Source organism: Solea senegalensis, linkage group LG3, assembly GCF_019176455.1.
Source record: "Solea senegalensis isolate Sse05_10M linkage group LG3, IFAPA_SoseM_1, whole genome shotgun sequence".
Classification (NCBI taxonomy): Eukaryota; Metazoa; Chordata; class Actinopteri; order Pleuronectiformes; family Soleidae; genus Solea; species Solea senegalensis.
In genome coordinates, this window is record NC_058023.1 from 6,633,447 (window position 1) to 6,653,772 (window position 20,326).

The following is a 20,326-nucleotide window of genomic DNA, read 5'->3' on the forward strand; positions in this document are numbered from 1 at the left end:
TAATTTACCTTGTTAGTTGTCCTTTAGCTGCAGCTACTAATTAAACGCTCCTGTTCGTTTTTCCACGAGACCGGGGCGGGGCCAGTACGTTGCCTCGGCAACTGCTAGCCTCCACACCCGGCTAGCTTAAAACGGCTAATAATTTGAGGATAAATACGGTGCTTTTTCCCCCACATATTTTCTATTTTCCATTTTTCTTGTAACAGTTAAATAATTTTTTGGGGGGGAGGGATATATTGTTGATTTAGGTCAGGCACAAACATGGACGCATCAGACACACAAGACCAGTCAGCTTCAATTATGTGAAAGAAATCTGAAAACGACCTATTTTATTACAGTTTTAAGCAAAAATTAACAAAAATATATCTAACAGAGCTGCAAAAAAAATGAATATTAGGCTATCTTAATATATATATATATATATATATATATATATATATATATATATATATATATATATATATATATATATATAATTTAAACAGTAGCAATTACATATTTGTTGAATAAATTACATATTAAACATACTGATCATTGAAATAATTGGCTATAGTCAGTCAGACTAAAGATGTCTCTTTGCTTGTCTGTGAGCCATACATTGTATAATGGAGGACTAGTTATTTTCATAGTATATTTTCTGTACCTCAGTTGTGCAAGTTTTTTGCCTTTTTTTTTAAATTAAATTATGTAGAAGCAGCTGATGTGAAGTAAACCCGGGTGTAGGTTATTTGGGACGTTGCAGGGCCACACTTAGACCAGTTTGGTAACCCAGCCATGCCAACAACAGACTAATTATGTGATCTAAAATAGCCACTTAAATAAAGAAAATGCCTTTGTTTTCTTCAGTTCCAGCATTTACATGTGGGGGTGTGTTCTGCTGCATGTTAGTTTAATGTTGTTAAAAGCGCACACACATATATATATATGAATTTATGACTTAAATGAAGGCTGGAGACTGGGGAGGGTCGTATTATATTTAGACCGTCTTCGCGGGGCAAGCGGGGGTAACTGAAAGACAACACTAAGACAGTTCCACGGCCTAAAATATCTGCGCATACAGCTTCCAGCAGGACTCAAGTGCCAGGTGCAAGGAGGACAGCGGCAGCGCAGATGTCCAGTTTCCTGTTAGGTTGTTTTCAAACTTCACACTTGCAAACTTCAAATACACAAAGCAATCCAAACTCTCGTGTTAATGTGATGAAAGCTTTTTTTTTTAAACGAGGAGGTAACAGTGTGAGGGCATAGGGTGAACCTGTGCGTAATTACGCACGGCGACACAAGCTGCTCCAAAGCCTCCAGCTCCACAGATCCTTACCTTCCTCTGCTGCTTCTCCCAGGCGGGGTCCAGCAGCAGATCCCTGTCCCAGTCGTCCTCCTGAGTCATGTACGCTTCTTCTTGGGTGATCGTATAGGAGTTGCTGTATGTGATATGGGTTTCGACAGCTGTCATGGTGCCGCCTCTGTCAGGACTTCTCAGGTCCCCCTCTTATAGTGAAGAAAAAAAAAAGAGAGCTTCAGCAGTGGGAACGACAACGACGCCGTGAGGACAAGAACCTCCTTGAGACAAAAGGGGTCTCGCTTTTGAGGGGGGGAGAGACAGTTGGGGGCTGCAGAGACCAGACTCCACTGATGCGAGGTGCCTGTGCGGAGGTGGTGCTCCCACTACCAGAAGACCCTGCTGGCCGGTGCTCCTTTCCTGGTCAAAAGTGGCACACGTGACCGCACCCGAATAAGTATGGGAACCGATAGCTTGGGTATCAGGTTCTGACCCTAAAAAGGCGTCAAAGGCGGGGTGGTGTCCCCCGAGCAGGGGCAGCGGGGCCTGTGAATGGCCGGCGTGGATGCCAATTACGCCCCCTTGCCGCAGCGAGGTTTTTATGGCCTGTGCGGTGCACCTGTCGCTGTTAGTGATCCTCAATGGCAAACCCAGACCACTTCACCCAAAAACAGTGATGAAAGAAGTAAATCTGGGGGGAAAAAAAATCATCACTCTACAGAATTAAAATCAAAGTATTAATAACTACTTTTATTGTTATTATTATGTGATTCCAGGCAAAAGAGCCCTTGGTCTGCGAGTGCAAAGACTCAAACCACCTCATTCCACACTGCTGAAGATACGGCATGCAGGTAAATGTATAGTTGTAACTGTCTATTATGAAATGGCAAACACTACAGAGCAATAAGATAGATAATAGTAAGAAAATATTAAGATTAGAGTAAGATATGGCATAATACTGTAAGAGAAGATATTTACAGTGACAGTAAGATATAAGCTAAAATATTCAGCTATGGCATAATAAGATGAGATACAGTTACATACATGGCATAATATGGTAAGATACAGTTACAGTAAGATAAGATAATCCAACAAAAGGGACATTTTTATTGTTAAGAGCAGTATTACTATAGTCTACCATCAGTGTAATACATTCACATGCAAATGTTTGTTATTTATGATATAAAAATAGATAATTGCCACATTATAAAGTTGAAAATGACCCTCCCTGGTGTCATTTTCATTGTAATCACTGCAGAAGTAAGACTGTATTATCATAAAAATGCCATTCAATGCATTGCACTATAGTAACATTCATTTAGTTCAGAAATTGAATTGCAATAATAAAAGAGATCGAGGCACTTAAATGAGATTAAAAAAACGGATTTATTCAGGATTTGCATGCAAATGAATGACTCGGCAATGGACAATACACATTAAAAGGCAAATATATGCTATACACAAGCAGACTGTATCATTTACAATTATGTCAGGACGTGTGATAAACACAGTAAACATGACAACATTCATCAAATATAAAAATTCAGCTTGAGCTAATTTGCTTGAAATGAGCAGGTACAGGTCGGTGACGCAGTAACTCTGTCACCCGGAAACTAAACTGCTGTACGTTGTAATTACTCGGGCTTTTTACGTGTAAGTACAGCTCGGTTCATTAACCCACTTGACGACTGACGCTTTAGACGCCGACTGTGCTACTTCTCCGCGAACACCGCTTTTATGTATTTACATCAGCACGCTGCTAACGAGCTGAGGGGATTTCAAACGTCGATCACCGTCAACGCGATAAAGAGGTCTGATCATATAAAAAGGAACATTTGGACCACAGAAAAAGACAAGACATGGCCTCTACAGTCAGGATATTATACAAGCCAATACAACACCACTGCACATTTTTAGTACAAAAAACAAAACATGTATTAAGCCTTTCTCCAGTGTTCCTGGTGGCACTTAACCTGCTCTTACATTAAGTGGAACAAAAGCACGTGTCGTCCTAAGCAGGTGACAGTCGACGACAGTCAATACATAAAAAGGCACTTGACAAACTTGACAAAATATTGTGCTCGGCTTGTTTCCATAAGATCTCACCAAGACTATGCTAGGTCAAAGGTCGCCAAACGAGTAAGCGCATAGAGTATTTAGTGTACGCGGCCCTGGGTAACAGCGAGGCTTTCCGGCGGAGGAAATTAGACTGGTGGGGACTGGTTGACGGCCAGGACCCGCTGAGTTGTTGGCGGACTACGTTTACCTCTTGGTTTCACGCCCTCTTGAACTATTTCTTCAAAGACCTTCTACACACCCGTCTTGTGCTGGTATTTAGCCTTAATCTTGAGTTTAGAGATTAAGATTGGCATAAGCCTCTCTCTTTTAGCGATTTCCACCACTTTCTCTAGCATTCCTCATCCCAACAATGTCAAATCGATCGTGTGAAGTCTGTCAAGCGAACCGTTAGACGTTATTGGAGGAACATTATGAAGACCCATTCATTTCCTATGGTGGTCATTTTTGACATGGCATGACTAAGTTGAATAAAACCCTTCAATAACCAATGAACGTGGTGATCAGCAGTACAGATACTCGGCGTGGAGACCTTTAGGTCTTGAAGCAGCAAGATAGAGTCTTAGACCGAACACTGGAGGAAGGCTAACGAATGAATGAATGAATGAATGCAGCGATGCTGTGTCAGACTGTATTGCATTCAGTAGGATTCATGTTGAGTCCACACCCTGAGGTAAGGCTGAGGTAGGACTCTACTGCTGGTGTTTTTACCTGAAGGTCCAACAGCGGTAGAGTCTGACATCTGTGCTAGAATAACTAAAACACTCATGAATGAAACTTGATTAAACCAAAAGGCAATTGTTATGTGTTTCCACCAAGTCATACTGTTGGGAATGGTAAACTTTGATTCTGGTTTGCATTTCCACTACAGAGCGTGTGTAGCCTGCGTCGCACATGTACCTGGTAGGGGCATGGAAAAGGGTACGCAAGGATACTCAAATCAAATGCATGCGTTTAGCTGCAGCTGGCAGCCAACAATGGCGGACATTGCCGACTCTTTAGCAAGATTAGCAACTCTTGCTATGTCGTCAGCCATGACAGACATGGTCCTAATAATCTCCGATAGCTACCTCTAGGACCAAACGCCACCCGTGCCTAACGCAGGAATTTGTGTCACCCGTTACGTACCAAGCGACGATACAGATTCATGGGTTTTGGTGCCCTTCGCAACCCTTTGAGCGTTTAGCTTACCGAACTGAGCGGAACAGTATCACTTAGAAGAAACAAGGCTCGCGAGTTTGTGCTCAAACCTAACAGCAGTAGGTGAACGCCCAGAGCTGCATACTTGTGCGTCTCAGCTGATAAACCTGTGGAATCCCGCCAGAACAACACAAAACAAAAAGGTGTGTACACACAGACTAGAACATCTGGGAGGGAAGGCGGGAGGGAGGGAGTAAGAAGTAGGGAGGAGGCCGCAGCGAGCTTTAGCTGTCAGTACAGAGGAGGCGGGGGTTTCAGAGATGCGTGGCTGCATTCACCCAAGCACAGGAAGCCCAGACGCACAAGCAGCTGAGCTGAATTAACCTTTATAGTGAGGATTTGGGAGAGTGGTGAAAGGAGGAACAACATATGGTGGGAAAAAAAGCATGTCCTGATCATGGAGGCCAAGAATCTACTCAATCTGGAACGACAAACAAAGATGAAAATGACCATCTTGTGGTCATGTAATATCTACATATCTAAAAAAAACAAAAGATAAGATTGAGCTATTCGTCACAATCAGCTCTTGATTGGCGGTGGAGAAACATTTGCAGTACCTGACGGTTGCTGATGCGCGTAGTATGAACGAACCTGTTTTCAAAAAACGTGTCTTTATGACCGACGCGGTCCTCCGACTCTGAAGGTCGCATAGTGTGAACTTGGCTAAAGAGGCAAAGCAGCGTCACTCATCAGGACTCACTATGATAATAAACAGGACCTTTTTTGGAGTGAGAAATGTATTATTGCATTCAACAAAAACATCCTCCAAGATCAGGAAAGTGGGGTTAGGAGCAGAGTTTTCTGTCAACTCACCTTATGTTCAACTCATTTTTTTTTTTAATTCATTCCACTCCTTCTACCATTTTTCCTTTTCTTTGTTAGGCAGAAGACAAAGCCCCTCTTTGTCTCGACTGCATCCCACAGCTGTCGCGTTCGCGCGCGACGGTTAAAGCTCTCCGCCTCAGCACAAGCGCAATCTTACCAGGTAAGAACACGCACAGAACACATATCCAGCCAGTCCCAGGTGATCGCAGGGATTACAGAAACAGAGCCGCCATCCCAGAGAAGTCCTATAGGAACCCTGAGATTGATGAGAATCTACAGGTCAGACTGGCCTCACACCCCGGCCGTATCTTATAGGACGTTTCTGATTGGCGCACAGGCTGCGAGGGATTGCGAGGGTTAGGAAATTGTTAACCTCTGCAGGTGGAGGTTGAGTGTTTTTGATTTTGATTCTCTATTGAAGCTAAGATCCCTTTTTCACAGCCGTGCCGAGCAAAAACCACAGCACTCAGCAAAGCGACTCGTCCATCACTGAAGTCCCTCTGAGTCCACACATACACTGTCCATGGGCACGCCTCTACGGTAACAAAGGAGGACGGGGGTCGGGGTGGGGGTGGGAGAGGTTGGGTCAGGTGGGTGGTTCTGGGAAGTTGAGTTCCGAGCCAGAGCCACGAACCCAGATCCAACGTGGCGACGGCGGTGGCGGCGGGGGAAGAAAAAGCGCTGTGCGTTTGTGTGTGTGAACGGCGGAAAGGTGGATAGGCACAGTAAGGTGGGGATGGAGGAGGAGGAGGAGGAAGGAACAGGAAAGCAAGGAAGGAAGGACGGGGGCGAGGGGAGTGAGGGCGGCGAATACGGCGGTGGAGAGGTGTTGACTAGCGGGCAAAAGGGGAGGGTGGGTGGGCGTGTCCGCATTGTGCTAAGCTCACTTCCTGTTTCACACACACACACACTTCCTTTTACTCGGCTCAGACACCAGCAGGACAAATCAGTCTGATGCGACTCAGAGGAGTCGCGTCTTGACTGCGGAGGGGGGCCGGGTGTACGCCCAACCCCACCCACCAGCCGCCACTCCCATAGAGGAGAAGGGTTTAGGTGTGGCAGGAGGAGGAGTTACGGAGCAGGGTGGAGGAGAGGGGGGGAAGGTGGTGGTGATGGCAAAGGGAGAGGAGGAGGAGGAAGGGAAAAGTTTTGTCAAGGCACAGTCAAAGGATGGGGGTCGGCAGGTGGGAAGAGGAGGGGGTCAGTGTTTTTTTTTTGTTTGTTTGTTGTTTTTGTTTGCTTGCTTTGTTCATTTACCTTGGTGGTGAAGAGGAGGAGGAGGAGGAGAGAGAGAACAAGTTCCCGCTGCGTTGGTTGTTGCGATAAAAGTTGTCCCCACGCTGCCAAACACAAGGCTGCTCGCTGCCCGTTCCAGGTGGCACGGTGACCTAATTCAGTTGAGATAGTTAGTTCAGAGCTGGACTGTCGGGGCTTTTTGTGTGTTCTGTTTTTGTTTGTTTGTTTTTTTTTTGCGGCAAAGTTACAGATGATCACACATGCAGGTCTGAGAGTAGAGTGGACACAAAGACACACGAGAAGAGGGAGGGAGGGAGGGAGGGAGGGGGCGGGATTTGGTGGAGCAGGGAGGAGACCAGACCAGACCAGACGCACACCCATCAACCCCCAGGAACAGGACGGCTCCACAGATCAAAATGCACCCAAGCCATTCCATCTGTGTGCCTCTCCCCAGCTCTCAACGTGATTTTTGTCCTTTTTTTTTTTTGCATGAAAATAAAAGTATTAAAGGACACCTGTGATTGCCAGAATTCACCACTGAAATGCAAACCTTTTTTTTTTTCTTTCTCTGCCAGTTTGCAAACATCATGAGAGGCTGGGGAGAGAAAGGAGCACCAACCCGCACTTACCCCGACCAAAGAGAGCAAAGCTGCGGCCAACATCTACACCTGTCTCCACCCCGGGTCCCCAGTCAAATGGGTCTGGTGGTCATTTTACACAAGAGAAACAGAATAGTAGAGAAGAACAACATAAACAAGAAGAAGAAGGGGAAATGTCCAAACCCTTTGCTGTCTTTTTGTCACAATAGTCAGCCAAACATTCTTTATTATAATAAGGTGTGTAGTAGTATACATTATTCTCCATAAAAAGCATGCGTTTTTTGTTTTTCGTTTTCTTTCCTATTTTTTTTTTTTTAATTATTTTGACTTTTCCTAAAAAAAAAAATAAAAAAAAAAGAGGCAAAATTAAAATACTTCTCTATAAAATATGGTTTTCAAACATGGCAAACAAGACATTTTTTTCCGCAAACCACGTAGTTCTACAAAGGATGCAACTGGTATGTGTTTGTATATACGACACAGAAAGGTTACACTGTGAAATGCAAAAGTCACTGAAGCACTAAAAACCACAGGGGGAGGAGGTGAGCTCAGAAAGGAGGGGGTTGTGTGTGCATCAGACCGTTGTCAAATAGTAGCTGCACAAATAAAAGAGTGATTGTAGAAGCAGATAGGTGGAGTTTTTGTGAGGCAAGCTTTGACAAACGCCACCGATCGGATTAAACAACCACCGTTTCAAAGACAGACAACACAACGTTTTGGCAATTACAATCCGAGCAGGTCTGGTAGTGGGGTAAAGAAGGGGCAACTGGAAGACACTGCCCCATCTCTCACATCATTGGTGCTATTACTTCTGCTTTATAACCAGAACCTGTGAGGCCCCATTTGTGGCTTTTTATTGAAACACTGTGATATGAAACTAAGGCCCCCGTTCAGACCTGGTATCACTGGATGCTTTTGCTGTGGGCATAATTAGAGAGAAAGGAAGGACACGAGAGGAGCTCAAGCCAGTCAAAGCAAAGAAAAGAAGTCCCACGGCCGTCCGCGTTAAAACTGTGGCAGAGGCGACAAACAAATCAACACGCGAGCGCTAATTAGTGTGAGAAACGGCCGCAGATCAAATGCATTCATGCATGCTCAAGAATCTGAACACGTGTCGCCCCCCCCAAAAACCCTCATCTGAGTGTGTTGTTTTTCTTTTTAAATCAAGATTTAAAGACGTCTTCAGGAGGGATGTTAACGGCAGGTCTGAATTGGGGCCTCAAGTCACACAAATTGTCAAGGAATTCCCTTGAAATGATTGAAAAGTAATATCAAAAGCACTTAAAAATGGGAGATTGCTCCGCGTAATGCACTTCTTTCAAAGCTCATAGGCACATTATTAAGCTCGTCACATACTATTGTGATTCCTATCGTAGGATGCGGATGATCCGTTGTAAACAGCTCATTCAGTAGTCACGCAGGAGGGGAGGCACATCCTCCTCCTCCCCCCCCCCTCTCCTATTTACAGATCATTAAAACCACGTTTTTTGACTTGTATTACATGTAAACTACAGGACACGGAACAAAAAAACACACGCGCGCACTGCTTTAAAAAGAAAGGCCTCTGGACGTGGAGGATCATCTACAAACGTTACTGTCGCTGAAAACCCCGGCTCCTCCGTAAACCCCAAACCCCCCCCCGCTGCTGACCTCGTACCTTTTTTTTTGAGGAGCAGAGAAAAAATAAGATAAACGGCTGAGTGGGTGAGAAGTGGTGTGAGACAGAACACATTACGACAGAGTAAAATTGACAGAGAGGTAGGCGGCTGTCGCCGAAAGGTGGAGCAGTGTCTTTCAGCAGGAGGAGGAAGGGAATCAGAAAAGGGAGGTCAAGGAGAGATCCAAACATACAGTACAGTACGTATTATGTGTGCTTCACGTGTTTGTTTGTTTTCTGCAAAGGCGCAGTCGAAGCTGCTGCGCCTGTGTGCTGCCAGGGTCAGGAGCCCGCACTTCTCTCACAGACATACCGCATCCACATCACATTCAAAACAAACGCCCCCACCCACCCACCACAGCACGTCAACCTCGATCCTGTTGGGACACATTGCAGTGCAGCCAGTAAACAATGTGGTTTTTCTGAACGTCCCATCTGATTACATTAGAAATCATAAGGCAAAAAAGGTTTCAAATTAGCTGCCCTGACTGATCATCTAGGCCCGAAAGAGGAGCCGGGTCACACTCGCCGCGTCCCGCATCCGTCGAGAGCCACTTGCTGTACATCCCCGTGGTTCTGTTCGCACTCTAACGGGGGCCGCACTGCATCTCACGTTGCATTTCAGCAGCAGGAGATGTGCCCTCGTTTCTGTTCCTTCATGTTCTCTGTAAATGTTTAGAAACCAGTGGGCTTCCTCATATAAACTGGAGCAAGTTTCCATGGTTACCATCTTTTCTTTCTTCTAAATGATTATTATTATTCCCAAACAAACCACCAATTGGACTGGGAAATAATGCCGTGCTCCGGGAAGAATGAGCCTGGAGTGTGACTGCGTGAACGTGGAGAGTCTGACCCGGACCCGAGTGAGGAAGTGATGACTGATTCCAAAACCAACGTGTCGTAGATTTGGCCGTAGAAAAATCAAAACTGGCTTGAAGAAATAAAGGCATATGGAAACAACCGACAGGGTCGGTCTAATACTGGCACAAGTGTGAGACTGGCACGATAAAGGAAACACACACACACACAAAAAAAACCGGAGAAGCGGAAATAATGCCCGTACAACAGACGAGAGCTTTCCATGGCTGCACTGCGTGTGTGCGAACAAGACCCAGGTCAGCTCGCCAAGTCCCTCATAGAGCAGGTTAATAAACCCAGGGAGAAGTTTCCAAACCCGACCCCACATCCCGACGCACACTCGTACATTCACACACACGTATACAGCTGCTGTAAGGTGGTCGAGTTTGGGGTGGAGGAGGAGGAGGAGGAGAAGGAGGAGGAGGAAATGTGTGGGGGTGTTCAGGGCAGAGAGGGAGGGATGGGAGGGGGCAGAGAGTTGCGTGTGGCTATCGGAAGGGGGGCTCAGGCGTGTGAAGGGAGAGTTCGGGGCGGCGGAGGATGGCCTCCTTGCGCGTGGGCGGCGGCAACGGCGGCTCATACACCCTGGGCGCGGCCATGGCGGCTGCCACTGCCGCGGCGGTGGGGACCACTGGCCTGAGGGCGTCCAGCGCGGCGACCTGCTGAGCCGACATCGCGGACATGGTGGGCATCTGCATGGCCGACATTCCCGGCATGCCGGCGATGGCCGTCATGGCGCTCGGCGGCGGGTAGGCGTACTGGAACTGGGGGTACTGCTGCAGCTGCTGGTAGTACTCGGCATAGTACCTGTGAGAGAGGAGTGGGAGGGGTTCACAGAGAAAGAGGGAGGGCAAGAGGGGAAAAAAAAAAAGGAAAGGCTTTATGGTAGCACTTGGCAACACAAGGGAGCTTTTCCATACATTTCACCCGTCTTCCATGACTCAATCAAAATGTATGCCCCTATTGGGAGCCCCTACTTGAGCCCCCATCACAGGCTTTGTAGCAAATATGTAAACATGGAATTTGGAATATCTCAGTCAACATTCACAGTCGAGCCACGTCTTATATTTGTAATTCAAAAGCCAAACATGATAAAAAACGACATGCATCATGCGACGCAAGCGAGTGACGTTTTACAGAGCCGTAATTATATCCAAACCATTTCAAAACTCTCCCAGAATTCCATGACCGTTGCAAAGGTTTCTATTGAGGCTAAAGTGATGGCGATGTGGGATCAGCCTTGCCTTGTCGTGAGGGGATGGCCTGTGGCAAAGAACCGCGACCGACCAACGACTACAGCTTTCCTTACAAGCAGGTGGTGGTCGTCTACATCCGTCACAGAACAAAAAAGGAACTGGAAGACCTCGTCATTGGTGACACCTTTAAGCTCAAGTGCTAGTCACACTTATTGCTCCACAACGTACGTGTGAGAACAAAACAGATCTGGAATAATAACAATAATAATATTAATAATGATGATGTCACTTCCTACCTGGCCATGGGGTCCTCGACAGCCTCAACAGCCTCTTCTGCTGCTCGACCTGCTGGGGTCGGGAGCAGCGGGCGGCGCGGCTTGGCTCTCTGGTAAATGAACGGCTTCAATACGGGGTCTGGTAGCAGGGGTGCTGACCTCCGTAGGGGACTGCGGTCCCTCTCACCAGATTTTGCTGCGGCCACCGCTGCCGACTGCTGCTCGGCCACAACCTGCTGGCCTTGGGCAAAGTAATGTGCCTGTCTTGCTGCCTCAAAGATGGCCGTGGTGGGGTCCGCTGCTCCCATGGCGCTGATGTGAGCATAAGCCGGCGTGGCGGCGCCATAGATCGCTGGCGCTACGGAGTAGGCGGTGTTCACTGCAGCTGCGGCTGCTGGCATCTCGATCCCAGGAGCAGCGGTCAGGTAGACCTGGTGGTTGCCGACAGTTGGGGTGTAAACTGGAGTGGAGTAGGCAGCGGCGGCAGCGGCGGCAGCAGCTGCCGGGGAAGCAGCCACCTGGCCGTAGATGTTGGGCGTCATTGAGCTGTACACTTGGGTGGCGGCGGACGTAAGAGCCGCCTGATTGGCCACCGAACCGTAAAGCTGATTGGCAACGTTGGCGCCATACACCTGGCTGGCAAGGGCACCATAAACCGCCGGGTTGACCGGGTTGCCATCCGTGCGTGTGCCCGTGGTGATTCCAGTGAGAGCCGCATACGTGGGGTCGAAGGAGGTGGTGTTGTAGACCGAGTTGTGCACGCTCTGCTGGACCTGGAGGGGTAGCCCAGCGGCTGCGGCGGCAGCAGCGGCCAGCACGGCCGCTTGACTCTGGTACTGCTCCAGAGACGGCTTCCCCACGGGGCATTCTCCAGCGTAGTGGCCCTGCTTCCCACAGTTCACACAGGGGATTTTCCCTGTAGGTGCCTGCTTGCTGGGCTGGACCTTGGACAGCTCGACAGACAGGGGGCGTCCCTTAAATGAGGTGCCGTGCAGGGCCTCGATGGCCTGGAGAGCATCCTCCTTGTTTTCCATGTGCACAAAGGCGTAGCCTGTGGAAGAGGAATGCCTGGCTGTCATTGAGCGCAGGGACAACAATTAGGATCACAGTGGCATCGCCACGGGCACTTACTTATTACTTCTATGAAACAAAGCACCCTACATATCTTTACAACAGGGATGTGGGAGTTTATCTTGTTTTGCACTGGTGACTCACAGCAAATCAATTCAAAGACGTCATGAAGGGGAATTAAAGAAGCAAGTGGTCGTATGAGTTACTGCTACATAGTCAGTAACGACTATGACGAGCAAGAAAGGAGATGTACGTCCCTTAACAAAAGGATCACATAATCTAGAGAAAATTCGCTATTTCAAATGGCAGGGACATGAGAGCTGCTGCTCTTATTTCAAACATCAGAGTCACAGAATAACACATTTGAAGTGACTGACGGAGGCAGCAGTGGATCAACACGTGCTGTGTGTTGTGCTGTGAAAATCGCCGATTGTCTCCATGGACTTTGGAATGGTGGAGTAAGCGATTAACAGAGTGACAACAATTTCAATATCCGGTCGGAAAAGGCCTGGATTTATTTTGATTTTATGGCTGTAGAATTGTCCAAAAACAAATGCACTACGAGTGAGTACTTCTGCCCCTTTTTCCAAGATACCGTTCACTTTCGATATCTGGCAGTTATTCAACCGTTTAGGAATTACGGCACTGAGAAGCTGACGTCACAAACGTGCGGCGCGCTGGTGAATCCCGTCTGTGATTGAGGGCTACCCTAATGACAAGTATATGGTCCCTCTGAATTGCCTAGATATCCCAAACGGTCTCAGGAGTTGTGGTAATGAGAAGCACGCGTGCCAAATCCTGGATGGTAACAGAAGGGTTAATGCAGGTTGGATGATTAAATCCAGAACTTCTATGGATACAAACTGGCATGAAAATTCCTCCACCAATCAACCATTTGCTGACTATGTGTCAGTATCTCATACAACCACACTTTATTGAACATATGGGGGAGATTATCCAGTACAATCTGGGGAGGGATCTAAGTGCGAGCATTTTTACAATAAAACATGACTCGGCTCGTCACTCACCTTTGACTTTGTCGCACTCGAGAACTTTCCCGAACGTCTGGAACAGCTGCTGTAGATCCTCCGTGGTGCACATGCCACTCAGGTTACCCACAAACACCTTGGTGGAGTGCAGCGGCCTCCCCCTCGACTCCTCCACCACCAGATTCCGACCGCGGAACTCCCGCCCGTTGAGCTCGCGGATGGCGCGCTCGGCGGCGCCCTCGCCCTGCAGGTGCACGAAGGCGAACTGCCGCAGCACGCTGCAGCTGACCACCTGGCCGTAGGGTTCGAAGATGGCCGACAGCTCCTCCTGCGTGGTGTCCAACGCCAGGTTGCCCACAAAGAGCTTCACTGTGTGGCTCTTGTCCATGGCGCTGCAGAGACACAGAGGAGGGACGCGGTTTGAGTTAAGAGACGGGGGAGGATTAATGACACGGCGCGGCTATCGGCTGCCGTGACGGGGAGAGGAAGTGAGCGAGCACAACGCTGCACCTTTAGTTCTGAAGAGGAGGAGGAGAGGGCTGCGGCACAAAAGAACATCGCTGTGTCAGCTATTTAGTTTCTTTTTGCATCGCTTTAAAATATCTGTGAGGGAGGGGACACTTCCAAGTCCAGTGTGAATTTACTAATATCGATATATGCTGCAATTTATTGCCCCTTTAAAGTACAAATTATATTCCAAAATAAAATAAACCTGCTCAAATAAACCAAACTTAATTAGTGTTAGTGCTGCAACTAACGATTATTTTCATAATCGGTCAATCTGTCGATTATTTTTGGTCCATAAAATGTTGTAAAGATCTGCCTCCTAATGGAAAACGATGTTCTTTAATCTCTTATTTTGACCACAAACCAAAATGATTCAGTTGATATGATTTCTTTGTCAAAAGGGAGCAAAGAAACAAGAAAATATTCACATTTAAAAAAATAAAACCCACTAAAACGGATTAATCGACGACCAAAATAGTTGACGATTAATTCAGTGGTCCATTGCCGTTGCAGCCCTAATATTATCACGATACTTGGGCCACAATATGATATTTCTGCGATAAACTAGGGGTGGGGGGAAATCCATACAGTGAAATATTGCGATATTTTTATGATACACTGCAATTTATTTATTACTATATTTTTCAGTTTTAATGATTTCTTTGCAAAGAAACCAGAAAATATTCACATTTAAGCTGAAAACTCCCAAATCTTGACTGAACTATTGAAAAAAAACACACACTCAAACCAAATAATCAATTATAAAGCAAGTTAATTGAGTTAATAATCGCTGCAACGCCCTACTTCACAGTACATGGAGCCGGGAGGAGCAGCTCATGAGAAGATCAATGTAATCATTAATAGAACGACTCATAGTCACATTAAGAGATGGATTTTTGTTGTTGTTGAAATCAAACTCCAGTGTTTGTACTCATCACACACACACACACATTATGTCTTTGAACAGTAACACAAATTTCAATTTAAGTCAGTCTGAAGTAAAAAATCTCTGCAGGATCACACGCTCACCAGAGAGGTGGCGCCGGCGATTACCTGCACAGCTATGAGTCACACTCACACAACTCTGCGCTAGTCCACTGCATCGGCTCCCAAACACGCCATGATACAGGATCCAGCCGGAGGTGAGGAACACTGTGTGACTTCTCTGTGCCGGACACGCAGAGGTCGATGATTGATTCTGGCAGTTTTGTGTCTCGCGCGCTAAAAAGTACACTGTTCGGGTGCAAGAGTGGGACTGAAAGACACGCCAGTCTCCCTTTTTTTTAAAGAGACTTTAAGGGGAAAGGAAGGCAGTGACACATTGAGACCATGGTTCTCAAACCGTGCTACGCGAGCTTCCTCTGCAAATCTGAAATACTGTTCTACTGTACATGACAGGGTATGTGATCGGAGTGGAGCTGACGCACCTTATCTCACACTCCTCCTTAATCGAATTTCACTAAATAAACACACTATATTCAGTGTGTGAAGTATGTGTGAGGAAGAGGAGGAGAATGATGAGAGAGCAAATGATCTTATTGGGATTAAATCTGCCTTCTGCGACTTTGCTTGGCCTATTTACGCCACATTAACATTGGTGATAATATTTTTTAATTTGGTATAAAAAGGTTTGAGAACCACAGGCCTGTGGTATCGTTACATCGTGTTGTGTCGCTGTTACATAGAACTTTTCTGGCTGGAAACTAAAGTGTGTGACTCCGTTTTTCCCTGCACCAAACTCCATAGAGAAAATTGGCGATTTTACATCACAGCACACAGGAGTTCTTTTATACACTGCTGCCTCCATTAGTTAATTAGAACGTGTTGTTATGTGACTTTGGCGTTTAATATCTTGTTTGGATTTAACCAAGTGACACAAACTTGTCAAACGCGACGGACGTACACCAGAAGCTCCTGTGTCCCCGTGAGCAATAAAATGCTTGTTTTCTCTATGGGCTTTGGTGCGATTTTTTTTTATTTCAAACTCCCAGAAACGGCTGCAGAACAACAAGATAAAGCAGCCAAACACATTCTTTTAGATAGCATGGACTCAAGCCGGCTTAGATTTCGTAAAGTGAGGCTTTTGTTACATGGGTGAAAAATCCGCCATGTTATCAGCGATAGCCGGGGGGGTCACAGGCTGGTATCATGGGAAAAAAAACCTAACAGACAAAAAAGGTATGGCTTTAAAACGCCATGGTGTGCTACTTTCCACAGGTTGATCAACACCTTTTTTTCCCCCACTTGAACAACCTCCTTTATGACGGAGCTGTAAATCTAAAGTGTACTGTGGAACCTGACACCAGAGAATGACACTTCTATTTTTTGGTTAAGACTCCACAGTCAGCTGCGGGTCACAGAAGATAATACAACATGTGCAGTGTCTGCTTCACTGACCGACCATGTTTTACGCGGACAACAATATTCTGACATTAACCAGATTAAGACAATAGTCTGACTATGACCCCCGCCATGTACTGACCTGAACATAAATAAAGCCATTAAGCGATAATCAGATTGAGACGATATGTGTTCTAGCATTTGTGAATGATTTTTGTCATATCATGTTATAATCTCAATCAGATTATAACCTCCTATTGGACATACTGTAGACGTGAGGTGAGTCGTAATCAGACTACAATCTGTCACTGGAACAGGAGTGGAATATTCCACGAGTAATCTGACTGCTTTATTCAGAATAACTTCAATTATCAGATTATTGGTGTCCATTTAAACGTAAACATAATCAATGTGTCTAGGATAAGAGTACTCCATATGTCTTAATCTGATTATTGCTTATACTGTGTATGGTGGTATTAGGGTTAAGGTAATCAGAAGATGTGATTTATTCAGATTATTGAGTGAATCGTATAAAAATATAAACATTGCTGTCAATTTTTAACAGTTATAATCCAATGATGCTTGGGTTATGACTAATGTAAACGACATAATCAGAATAATCTCTCATTCAGAATAAAATCAATAGTCACATTACTGGTGTTCATCATAGTCAATGTAAGATTGTAGTAATGTGTTTTCAGAATGAGGTCAATAATCGGATTATTATCCATGTCCACAAAGTCAATGTGACTATTATCAGATTATTCCACATCTTAATCTGATTATTGCTGCTATCAGTGCTGTTAACAAGGCAGTACTAATTCATATTATTGACTTAACAGACATAATCCATATATGACCCTTAATTTATATGGCCACTCATGAAAATGTCATAATCAGAATAATGTCTTATTCAGAATAGAGTTGTCCAATACTCCACAAACCGTAATCCGATTGTTGATTACTCTGGGTAGTTAAGTAATGATGCAACATTGTTATATGGCATGCAGTTATTCAGACTTAATCTGGTTAATACCAGAACGTTGACATAAACAGTCATATTAACTCTGTGGTAACTCATACAAACATCATCATCACAATAGCATCTTACTCAGAATGTACTCCATGTAAACCATATGTGTACATGAGTCCACGTAAACACGGAGTAGTCAATGTGTCTGTCATCGGAATACTCCAGTTAGTCTTAATCTGATTATTGCTTATTCTAAGTATGGTAAAGTAGTAATAAAATGTTGTCACATGGCATACGTGACTTATTCATACTTAATCTGGTTAATGAACAGTCAAATTTAACACAAGCCCAGTTACACACAGCACTGTATCAACTCAAGAACATCATAACCAGAAAAATGGCTCGTCGTTAGAACTCTCCACGTGTGTTAATCTGATTATTGCTTCATCTCAGTGTGATAAAGTCATTAGAAAAAGGCAGTTAATCTGGTTAAAATTTGAATACCGCTGTCCGTGTAAACACACACAAGTGTGTGCTCTAGAAAAACAAACGAGTAATGACTGTTGGCGCCCATGTAAACGCAATCGGTGCAGATTACAGATTACAGATTATTAACGATGTTATATACTATATACTGCATTAACTCTGGGTTCATAAACCTGAGGAAATAGAGGAGGGGGTTTTCTGCTTTTCTGATGACGCAGCACGACGCTGAGTCAACACATTTCTGCCGCTGGACTCGTTAAATAGCGGAACAATTAAATAGTTTGACATAATAAGGACCCAGTAAAGGGATATTAGAACGTTTCGGCGCCACAGTAATGTCCACGTCTGCAGCTGTGGACTGTGAATCTCCTGCGAGGGAGACACACACACACACACACACACACACTGGGGATGCTTGTTTTGGTTTCGCCCGAGACTCGAAAAACAACCATTGAGAAAAAAAAAAAAACCCCACAATGAAACTATGATTTTTAACTGCGTTTTTAAAAAAACGACGTAGCGAGGACGAACAATGACGCAGAAGCCGCTGCAATCGTAATAATCGACAACACAACGTGTCAACATCACACTCACATTGTTCCTTTTCTTCTCCACTGCACCGGACACGGATACAGTGGAAAGGAGCGAGCAGATTACGGAGCAACAACAACGCGGTCAAACGGTTCTCTGTCGCAGAAGCGAACACACAGGGAAAAACATCTGAGCTTCGAGGCGAATCGGGTTAGGTTTTATCTCGTGCTGATCCCGAGTGAATAGTACAGTGGGAAAATGCGATTAAATGAAAGGTTCTACCATCTTACCTAGGCGGTGCTGCGTTTCAAAATGGTAGCGCCTGCTTCCGTTTGAATGTCGGGCATGTACTACTGGAGAGGCTGCAGAGGGGGGAGGGACTGCCGCATCCCCATCGATCAATAATCGGATGTTTAAATTTATCGCCAGCTGTTGTGATAATCGAAAAACAACAACAACTGTAATTTCAGCTTCTAAAAGTAAATCTGTGCTTGTTTGGCTTTTGTTGTTGGAAGAAACCACTTCTGGATTTGTCAAGAAAAACCGGGAAATTTACAGGTTATGAAAATGTTAATTAGTTGCAGGTCGAGTTACATGAATGCCCACCGGTAATCTGATTATTGATCTTCTTCTGAATAAAACCACACAGATTAGGATGTTGCCAAAGGGTTTTTCCATTCATATTCAAATCAACATGCAGCAGAGCATACTTTGATTATAGTTGTTTACATGAGAACTAATAATCGGATTATTGATCATATTCTGAATAAAACATTCAGATTATGATGGTGCCAAATGGTTTTTCATTCATATTCCTAATTACATGTAACAGAGCATAATCTGATTATAACTGTTCACATGAAAACCAATATTCTGATTATTCTGAATAAAGATTCAGATTATGTTTACAGGAATTGCTAATAGAATATTCTATTCATATTCCTATTTCTATGCTACAGATAATTCAGTAATCTGATTATTGATCTTCTGAATAACATCCGGATTATGTTGTTTATGAGTTGCTAATTGATATTTCATTTATATTCATCTTTACATGTATAATAATAATCTGACCATTGATCTTAATCTGAATAAACATTCAGACATGACATTTACATATACTGTTGACAGAAAATTCCTATTTACATGTAACAGCATAATCTGATTAAATAACAAGGACATCAATAATTGTACTATTTGATTTATTCTGAATAGGTGAATATTCTTACAAGACATTTACATTTCATGTTTTTCAAAAATTGATCTGTATTATATCCACCACTGTTGTAATCTGATTAAGATGTCATGTCAACAATGACTGTTTCCATGAAAAGCAATATTCTAATATAAATATTCTGAACAATGAAATGACTGGATTAAGACATATTCTGATAGCAGGTGCACTACACACATATACTGTGCATCTCAATCTGACATATGAGATTTATTGGGATTATGTTACTCAAAAAGTGCAATTTTTCATTTTCATTTAGACTTCTGTGCTAATCTGGTTAGAAGATTGCTTTCTACATATACACTTGAAGAAGACATGAAAGGATTAATTGACAGAGAATGAAGTAAAAACTTTGTGAATGAAATGGAAGGATTTCTTTCCTTCTTTCCTTCACATGAATGGTTGAAAAAGCCACGGATTAAACCCTAATTTTAGAGCCCCTACATTCATGCCGTCTTCACAGTTCTCCTCACACAGAAATTGGGAAAAGGACACCCGCTGAACATTTGGAGGGGAATTCAATAAACTTATTCAGGCATCACCCAAAACAAGACGGATGCTCGATCTGAAAAAATCAATGTGAAACTTTGCTGCACACTCACAGAGCCCAATATGGTGCAGCCAATGTCCTTGTATTGATGTTTTCACCGGGGGAACAGTCGCCATGCATCAACAACAAGTGCCAGCTCTGGGAGATTTTTAATGTTTTTCTTATTACATTCCAGTTGTTACACGCAATGTCTGATAAAGGACGTATAATTTTCCTCCATTTTATGACTCTGAGTTTGTCTGAATGTCATGTAGCAACTGTTCTCTCAGGAACAGCTGAGCACACACTGCTTCAACTCTTACCCCTCTCTTGCCCTTTCACCTTGCATGGAATCTGACTCTCTCTTTCGCTCTATTGAGGTCATGCTAATCTCTCTTTTTACACCACCAGCCCATGAATGCACCCCTATTTCTTCTCAAGTGTCCTTCAGTAGTTGTGCTGTAGTTG

General features: G+C 44.7%; 3 protein-coding genes and 1 long non-coding RNA gene across 24 annotated transcripts in view; all 4 read right to left on the bottom strand.

Moving 5' to 3' along the window:
• The window catches only part of actn3b (actinin alpha 3b), a 33,401-nt gene extending 31,697 nt beyond the window's left edge, over positions 1-1,704 (bottom strand). The window contains exon 1 of the mRNA XM_044021327.1: positions 1,316-1,704. Within this exon, the coding sequence (XP_043877262.1) occupies positions 1,316-1,450 (135 nt within the window). The 5' untranslated portion in view covers positions 1,451-1,704. The remainder of the gene's footprint in view (positions 1-1,315) is intronic.
• The window catches only part of LOC122766468 (calcium/calmodulin-dependent protein kinase type II delta chain), a 557,529-nt gene that overhangs the window by 253,216 nt on the left and 283,987 nt on the right, over positions 1-20,326 (bottom strand). The window lies entirely within an intron of this gene.
• LOC122766485 lies at positions 2,644-7,753 on the bottom strand. Its single transcript, XR_006360071.1, has 2 exons — positions 6,635-7,753; positions 2,644-5,912 (listed from the first exon to the last, which is right to left on the bottom strand). It is a non-coding gene; the product is annotated as an uncharacterized LOC122766485 (long non-coding RNA).
• Positions 9,219-18,461, bottom strand: rbm14b (RNA binding motif protein 14b). Of its 3 annotated transcripts, none has more exons than XM_044021342.1 (4): positions 18,386-18,461; positions 13,298-13,650; positions 11,220-12,249; positions 9,219-10,534 (listed from the first exon to the last, which is right to left on the bottom strand). In XM_044021342.1, exons 2-4 carry the CDS (start codon positions 13,644-13,646, stop codon positions 10,216-10,218), a joined length of 1,698 nt encoding a protein of 565 aa, XP_043877277.1. In that variant the 5' UTR covers positions 13,647-13,650; positions 18,386-18,461; the 3' UTR covers positions 9,219-10,215. The 3 variants fall into 3 exon arrangements, with proteins under 3 accessions (XP_043877277.1, XP_043877274.1, XP_043877276.1); XM_044021339.1 differs by having other exon boundaries at positions 11,220-12,270; XM_044021341.1 differs by lacking the exon at positions 18,386-18,461 and adding an exon at positions 18,159-18,364 and having other exon boundaries at positions 11,220-12,270.